Below are 9,056 nucleotides of genomic sequence, written 5' to 3'. Positions count from 1 at the left end.
AGCAGTTTCGGAACTCACATAATCCTGCAGATTCAAAAACATTGCATTAAAAATAGAATATTCACATTTATCAATATACATGGTATCTCGACTTACGAGTAGTTACGAAACAATTAAACTCGTATGTCGGGGTACCACTAGAGTATTTCTATATATACTTACTTCAACACTATTAACAAATAAATTTCTGCTTATATCCTCCGGACTTTTAAAAGTCCCATTTTGTTCATACTTCATATAAAACGTATGTTGCAGAACGCACAGTTTTCCAAACATATTTAGCAATATTCGGCATTATTAAAATTAAAGTTTACCATTTTCTCATCTTCTGAACACTCTATTGTAAAAGTTCTCTTGTTATTGATAACGTTACTTATGTCCGACCACCTGGAAAAAATATAGTATTGAACTAAAAAAAAATCTGAACTAAATTTATGTAAAAAATATTCAATAACTGAATGTAACCTAAAAAATGAAAATGGCTATAAAAAAAATAAAGGTTGGTGATGAAAAAAGTGAAAATTTAGGGTTATATGTATTTTTTAATGCCGCATTAAAAAAAAATAAAAACACAAAAATTCGTTCTAAAATTTAAACAAAAAATGTTAGAGTGAACATCCCTTAATCCTTGGGTGTGAAAAATAGATAGTAGCTGATTCTTAGACCTACTGAATAAAAACACGGGTTGGTGATAAAAAAGTGAAAATTTAGGGTTGTATGTATTTTTAACTTCACGAAGGAGAAGTTTATGTTTTCATAAAAAAATCCGATTCGCTAATTTTATGTTTTCTCGACGTTTCAAGCCATTCTGAATCGAATGAGACCAAATTTGGAAAAAGTATGTGTGTGTGGGCGTGCGTGTGCACGAACAGATTTTTTGCCGTAAATCGTTTTCTCAGAAAAGGCGATGTATCTCGATGAGGACTATTGTTTGTCAGTTTTGTGCGACGATCGGCCAAGCCGTTTCTTCGTAAATGGCAGAAAAGTGAAAAGTTTTTCGTCCACGTTTTAGCCCGCATTCTGAATCGATTTTGAAAATTAGTTTTTGGTAAAGATCGGCGGGGCCGTTTTATTGTAATAAGGTGTTAAAAAAATTTTTTTCGTCGATTTTTATGATTATTTTTTTGACGGTAGATACCATAGTCTTCTAGATCATACTAAAATATTACGGCCCTACCACAACTCGTTTAACTTTAAAAATTCGTCAAAGTTTGCAAAAATTAGTATGGTCTTTTTGGCATTTGTCAAAATTCGAACTTTCATCGACGTTTGCTCAAAAACGCCTGAACCGATTTCAGAAATTCAAAAACCATTGGATGTATCTCGATAAGGATTATCGTTTCTCAGTTTTGTACGACGATCGGTCGAGCCGTTTCTTTGTAATTTGGAAAAAAAGTGTTAAAGCTTTCGTCCACATTTAAGCTCATACTACCGAACCGATTTTAAAAAATCAAAAACTGTTCGAAAGATATTAGTTAGGAATGATACTGATTAGTTTTAGGTGAAAATCGACCGAGCCGTTTTCTTGTAATTAACTGTTGAAAAAAAAATTAAACCGATTTTTACGGAACTCTTTGGGCAATATATATCATGGTCTTATTGAACTTACTGAAATATTACGGCCTTACGACAAGTAGTTTAATTCTAAAAATTCATCAAAGTTTGAGAAAATGAGTGGTTTTGTTGACGTTTGTTAAAATTAAAATTAGATGATTTACCTGGTATAAAGATAGAGTACTTGGTCTTAATGAGCATACTAAACATTTAAAGTCCTACAAAAGCTGGCTCAATTATTAAAATTATTGATTTTTAAAAATTTGCTTTTAAAAAATACTCCGATCGGGTTGACGTGTTCGATTTTCAATAATGTGTAATAAATCCACTTCGAATACTTTTAACTACTCATAAATTAACTTATCTATCATGAATTAAGTCGATTATTTACACAAATCGGGAAGTTCATGTAATTTGCCTCAAGGCAAAATACCAATACCAACTAGTTTAATGCCACATTTAAAAAAAATAAAAACAAAAAAATTCGTTCTAAAATTTAAACAGAAAATGTTAGAGTAAACATCCCTTATTTCTTAAGGGTGTGAAAAATAGGTAGTAGCTGATTCTTAGACCTACTGAATAGGCATATAAAATTTGGTCACGGTAAAGCCGTACATGGAAATTTTATATATAAAATAAAAAAATATTGATGGTTAACCAAAACTTACCTATACCATTTTGTATTCGTTTGTGCAACCTCATGTGAAACACTTATACCCAAAACTGAAATCCCCAATACAACTTCTTTATTACTTTCTTCATATGCTATAAAATTCTCCAATCCATAACCATCCAACTCCTGACAAGTCGCAATATAATATTCTTCAGCCAAAGCTTGCGACATATTTTGCAAAACAGCACTATGCTTCATCACAGCTTCCGTTAAAGCCTCCAATAAATTATTCTCAACAATATATTTAGGACAAGCCAAAAGCGGCTTCAAATGTTCTGTATTAGTTTCCAAATGATTCCCATACTCAGCCTGTTTACTATAACTCGCTAACAGTACAGCTTGCTGAAAATTACAAACTATCCTACCATCGGCCACATCGTTCTTGAGATGCAAGAAATAATGATACCGAGTCATTTCATCCGTGATCAAAGAAACTCCAGAGGTAACATAGTACATGACTCTCAAATATAAAGTTGTGGATGAAGCGTATTTCTCTAATTGTTTTCTTAAAGGCATGTCCATGTCGACCCATTTTGGATAGTTTTGTTTGGTGATGTAGCGCAAGCCGAAGAACTGTGTTTGGTTGATCATAGCCCTTTGGCAGACATGTTCGAAGCATTCTTTGCCCAGACTTTCAGAGCTTAAAGTGCACTCGACATTTGTACCATCTAAAAGCTCGATGGAGATAACTAGGAGGTTTTTAGATACAACATTGTATTGACGGGTTTTTTTTAGTTTTAATTTAAAAGGCATTGTAATTGAAGGTTAGACTGAGGTGAGTCTTGATGTTATAGTTTTGGGGCCATAATATAATATAATGTATACAAGCATGATATTTACCACATAGACCTAGTATACCTGACAATTTTCTTCTGCTAGAGTAATCGTTTATCCTTGTGGTAATTATAGGCCTGGCACTCAACATTTGTTAACAAATACTCTCCATAATCTTTTACAAACGACATTGTATCATTTTCCTTCCTTTTACAAAATATTATACGCCCACTATTAACTTATCTGTCAAATGTACATGCACCATAATGTGTGCTAATACTTTTTCCTTTACATTAGTCTAATAATTCCTATGGCACATTGTAGATAGTGGTTTTATTTTATTTTTATTATTGTTTCTGGTTCATTTAATGTCTGTTTGCTTGTTTTTATGTAAAATTAATTGAATGAAATTGACATTGCACAACTGTACAGGTGAGCAAAACAACCTGTTGACTTGACTGCAGTGATAAAGAGCGGCAACTATTCGAACTAAATTATATCGATATAGGAGTGAAGTTATCGAACCACGGATTGTCAAACTTTTGTGGTTGTCAAAGTTTGTTGACGGCAAAAATTTGCAATGTGCGAGTGGAAAGAGTCAATAATTAATAATTTTACCAAGGGTCGTGTTTTTCAAACACATTGAAAAATATAACGCAGAAATTTTTTTGTCAAAAGGTGGTCAAGCAATACTTCGAATATGCTGAGATTGACAAAACTATTTTTTTAAAACGGGCAGTGGAAAAATGTTTCGAAATCCATCATATGATAATATTTTTTTTATTATTGAAATATGAATAATTAAATAAGCAATACTTTTTGTCCTTGAGATATATTAGTGAATAACATGAAATAGTACATGAATTTTTCACGAGAATGACTGATTTACTTGATTTTTTTTATTTGTTTAAAAATTTGTTATATCCTTTTTAGATGAATAGATATTATTAAAATTTAAAAGTTATTAAATAAAAATTTCGTATTATTTATCATATTATAACACAATAGTTTATACATAGAGCATAAAGGTAGTCCAAAAACCATCAAAGCGGTCATCAGTATTATATCATATATTGTTAATTTTAAACAAAAATAAAATAAATAAAAAGAAAATGTTATCAGAAACACATATTACATCAATTAAACTTTTCAAATCCACATTAAAAAACCTGCTCTTTTAGATCACTTTTCACGAAAAAAAACTCGACCGTTAAGTGGTTAATATGCTTTATTTATAATAAAATATTTATCTTAATAATATTAACTCTTGTTATTTAGTTAACTATAAATTATTTTTGAAGTAAAAACTTTTTTAGGCGCGACTGGGGTGTAAATCCGTATAAATGCAACGGAAGTGCGTAACGGCAGAGTCGAGTGCCAATGAATCGTCATTCGCTCTCGATGATATCATTTCTATACGGGTCTACTATTGTCACGACTACTATTGTGATTAGTAGTCGTGTATGTGAATAGAGATCTGTCGTCGTATGCGTACCGGCATCAACGTTGTATGCACTACGATACCAACAAGGAAATCGGCATAGATAAATAAACATTTTAAAAGTCACATCGTAATACAAATCTTGATTTAATGATAAATGCCGAATCAAAATAATATTTTAAACTGTTCCTTGAAAATAATAAAACAAATTAACATTTTGTACTAAACGTAGGTTTATTGATTAGAAATTATTCGTAATTTCTATAAATCTTTAAAGTTATTGAAATCGAAAATATTTTTTAGGCAAGACAGATATTACAGCTGTTCAAAAAATGAAATTATTTCGCCAGCGAAAAAAGGAAAAAAATACAAGCAGTCAATGAATGTATGTTAATTTTAAAAACATGAAGTTCTTCAAACACAATCATTACATGATGAGTGAAGTTGCGAAAACAATATTTGTTTAGGCGTTGTTTAACATAATCCACTGTGTGAACAAATATTATAGAATTTATTAATCAGCAATTACTTCATTTCTCTAATGAAGGTTCATTTCTGAATGCTAATTACAATGACAAACCGATCATGTCATATTTGAAGTACGACTTTAATTACATTATTGTTTTTATATATTATACATATTTTTAATGCTAATATAAATATATAATTTATAATTTATCATGATATAAATGTGTATAATGGTTGACACTGATAAATGTGTGCATCACGAGTGTTACCATATTACTAATAAAAATTATTCAAAACTGTTATATGATGTATTTATTTTTACCTAACTTAAATTTGCTACTTTGTATACTAGCAAATAAGTTTTACTTCAATCGCGTGTGAACCTTGCGCGCACTCTTTTTTTATTCTTATATATAAAAGTCTTCTGTACGGGTGTATGATTTGTATATGTAAGCCATATTAATTGTTCGTAGTTTGAATTTCGCATTGTTTTATATACACTACATTCTTTCAATTGATTGTTTAATATCCGCAACTTACAATCAATGTTTAATATCCGCATTCCTGTATTTGTTAAACATCAATATTTAGAACAATTAGAAGAAATAATAATTAGATGGCATTATACTCACAGTAGAAGTAGATTCACATTCTTCAATGAATTTACTACACTCATTCAGTGGCGGATTAAGCTTTCTGCCGCCCTATCCGTTCAGGCGCCATTTTTAATAGACAAAATTTTACTTTTTTAATTAAACAATTTATTTTAAATTATTTTAGATATAATTTTTAACTTTGCGTTGGATAAGTAATTTTAAATTGTAATTTCGGAGTTACGGAACAAAGAGAGTGCAGAGAAAATAGAAATCTAGTTTCGAGAGAACGGAGCATCCAATGTGAATGATCTAAACAACATTCAATTTGTAATAATGGGGAGAAGTGGTAATTAACTTTTGGCAAAGGCAGGTCCAGCGTTTTGGAGATACCCAGGCTAAATGTGCAAAAAATGGTGCAAAAAAGTTTTTGAGAGGACTAAGCGCCCGATTTGAATGATTCAAAGAACTTTTTACTTATTTTAACAAAATAAGTAATTTTGAAAAAAACATTTTGTTTCAATTTTTTTTTTCAAATTTTTTTTTTCAAAAACATTTTTTCTGTGTATATCGAAATTAATTCAAATTTTATTTTTAATTCTGACGAAAGTTTTAAATCTCACATATACTAAAGAATTATTAGATGCTTTTAAAAAGAATAATAGTTATTGACTTGAAATTAGAGGTTGAAAAAATACTACAATGCAAAGAGATAAAATATATTTTATCAAAAACCATATAACTCTTTGCATTGTAGTAATTATAGTATTTTTTCAACTAATTCAAAATTAATAATTATTGACAATATTCTTTCTGAAAGCATCTAATAATTCTTTATGAAGTTCTGAAAAAAAAAATTTAAAAATAACATAAACCACATATTAAAAATCAAAGATTATTTTGCAAAAATTTTATTTTAAGATATTTCGATATTAGTTAATTATCAGTGATGCACACACATATATTGACACATTTATGTTTATTAAATAACATAATTATTTAAATATTTTAATTTTGATAATTATATGTACTTAATTAGAATGCAACTCTTTTCCTCACCACCCATGGGGTAGAGTTGCCAGGCGCGTTTTTTTTAATGTGGTGTCGCCACAGAAATAGATACTTCTATTCATATTTACGTTTCTAACATTTCAGATGGAAATGGATATAGTGTAAATACTACTAAGTATCGATTTGTGCAGCCCTAATCCACTTAAACTAACTTACAAACTAATTATATAATATACCTAACTGACCCGAATATAACGCGAAAAGAAGAACCCCCGCGAAATGACCTAATGTACCCAAAAATTTCGGTTTTTAAAAATGAAAGAACCTCTCGTGGTGAAGAAAAAAATCAATATAAAATGTGTACTTTAGTATTTTAGCGGCGATTGTAAATTTATAAAAAAAGAGCATTTACATGATGTACCCCCCAGATCCACCATGTAAACACTGGAAAAAAGCTTCATAGGTTCCCAGCCTATGAAGTTTAAGGACAAATGATAATTAATTAATTAATGTAAAGAAGAGCGCGAAAAATATAAGAGAGGTTCTTTCACGACGCCACCCTTTTGAGCTCTGAATAAAAGTACGCGAACAACCAGAAAAAAGTACGACCGAAGATTTAAATGTCAAAACGTCCCCTAACCTGATATTAACTAAATACTACTATAATAATAGAAAGTCTTATCTCACAGTTAATTTTCCTTTCGATTATGTCATATCATCCAATTCAGTTGTAGGCGGTAGTTCAGGTAGTAGTGGTGCTACTTGGTTTTGAGTTGATGTTATTTTCTGCCAAATCTCGTGCAAGACCTAAAAACAGGTAAACGTAGAATTTCTTTACATTTATTCGTATGGGTTGCAGAAGTAATTGTTGGTACCCACTTGTACATATCCTTTAATTCGGCAGTGGTCTCTTGGTGGTTCGTGTATATCTTGGTAAAACATATAGACGACATACAATACAGTGTCTTCTTTGAAAGACATCTGAAATGAAAAAAAAAACACAAATGCCCCTAAAAATAGGGGCAAACAAATACACGGGGCCCCGGTTATATTAATAAAAGAATATATGGTCATAACTAATAATAAGATTAAATTAACAATAATAGGATAAAAACCACTTGCATATCCTCCTGGCAGTTATTTAGAAGTCCTGGTGCTTTGTGGTGCGAAAAGAAATTAATTCTGTAATCCTGAAATAAAAAAGCGGTTTAGAAAATATAAAGAAAAAAGATTTATACATATTACTTAGCAGTATGCCAATAATTTTAGTGTCTTAGTACATCAATTAGTCTGACCAATTTCTTCTATGGGTTGAGGAAGTAGTTCTTGGTACTCACTTGGTAGCAATTTTCTTGGAAAGACATCTGAAATGACATAAAAAAATACAAGTGCCCCTAAAAATAGGGGCAAAATACAAACGGGGCCCCGGTAACAAAAATAAAAATATATACTTATATCTAACAAGGTCTAATTACTTAATATTAACTTATGAATACGAGAAAACCTGTACGTATCCATATTGAGGTGAACTGAAAGGGTTAAGGATACTCTTGTTAGAGTGCAATGATTGCTATTTGGTATGTTTAGCATCTCACTCCCAAATATGAAGGGTAATTTAACTCTGCATGCCTGAAATGAAAAGTGACTTGAGAACATGGAATAGATGATGAATCATAAATACTATATGTGGCAGCCTGCTTGTAATCATTCCAGTGCTCTGGTACATCATACGATATAGGTACACATCTTCTCCTGTTCGTTGTTGTAGTATTCAACCTCCTGGTATCTTTAGTTGAGGCCCATTTACACTAAAATGTTAATTTTGTTATTTTTTTACATAATTTAGGGTTTTGTACCATCATACTTTTCTTTAACTTCAAACAGTACGTCTTCAACATTTCTCCGTTCAGGAGACTTATTGTGCAATCACAAAAAATTTAAAATATTTAATTAAAATATGTTCATTGCACTACAGTAGAAAAATCAGTCAATAAAAAACAAGTAATTTATTTAACAAAGTTTTTAGATTTTTAGACGAGTTATTTACATCCATGCTACTAATAAAATAATTCCAAAAAATTAAACATAGTATAAATAATACTAATTATAAATTAAAGTGTATGGGGCTGCGTTGCTTCTGGGAAAAACATCGCAAGGACCCATACACCGAATGAAAAAAAAAAGTTATTAACGAAACGCGAATTACTAGAACCTGCCGTGGGGGGTAGGCGACAGGAACACATTTAAACGCGGAAATCGTTTTAAACGATATTAAAATTACGAATAAGTCCTCGCACGAACAAAAAAAAAATTAAAATGTGGACGCAAATAACTCAAAATTAGAATTTAACAAAATTATAAAAAATAATTAAAAATTGCCAATGTAATTGAATAAAAAAAATTCATGCACAATAAATCCCTAAAGCAATCCGCCACTGCGCAAAACACTGTATGAAATCTGAAACAAAACAAATGTAGTCAATCGTAAATATTTTATATTAAACATTTTATATTTATATTAAAATTTAATATTATTTAATTA

At 30.3% G+C, this 9,056-nt stretch overlaps 1 protein-coding gene across 1 annotated transcript; it reads right to left on the bottom strand.

The window, feature by feature from the left end:
• Nucleotides 1–278: 278 nt before the first annotated feature.
• LOC113367617 (tyrosine-protein phosphatase non-receptor type 14-like) lies at nucleotides 279–3,392 on the bottom strand. Its single transcript, XM_026609207.1, has 2 exons — nucleotides 2,223–3,392; nucleotides 279–387 (listed from the first exon to the last, which is right to left on the bottom strand). The coding sequence occupies exons 1-2, from the start codon at nucleotides 2,978–2,980 to the stop codon at nucleotides 279–281; spliced, it is 867 nt and encodes a 288-aa protein (XP_026464992.1). The 5' UTR covers nucleotides 2,981–3,392.
• Between the last annotated feature and the right edge of the window lie 5,664 nt (nucleotides 3,393–9,056).

The sequence above is a fragment of the Ctenocephalides felis genome, unplaced genomic scaffold (assembly GCF_003426905.1).
Source record: "Ctenocephalides felis isolate EL2017-DRISC unplaced genomic scaffold, ASM342690v1 CF-g0.4_SCAFFOLD_01170, whole genome shotgun sequence".
NCBI lineage: Eukaryota > Metazoa > Arthropoda > Insecta > Siphonaptera > Pulicidae > Ctenocephalides > Ctenocephalides felis.
The sequence above is the reverse complement of the archived record's forward strand: the minus strand, read 5'-3'. Positions and strand labels throughout refer to the sequence as shown.

Bases quoted from the DNA above. Each gene is read 5' to 3' on its own strand.
- LOC113367617 (XM_026609207.1), bottom strand. From the start codon at position 2,980: ATGCCTTTTAAATTAAAACTAAAAAAAACCCGTCAATACAATGTTGTA. The intron at 388-2,222 runs GTAAGTTTTGGT...TATTTTTTCCAG, and splicing joins ACGAATACAAAATGGTATAG to GTGGTCGGACATAAGTAACG.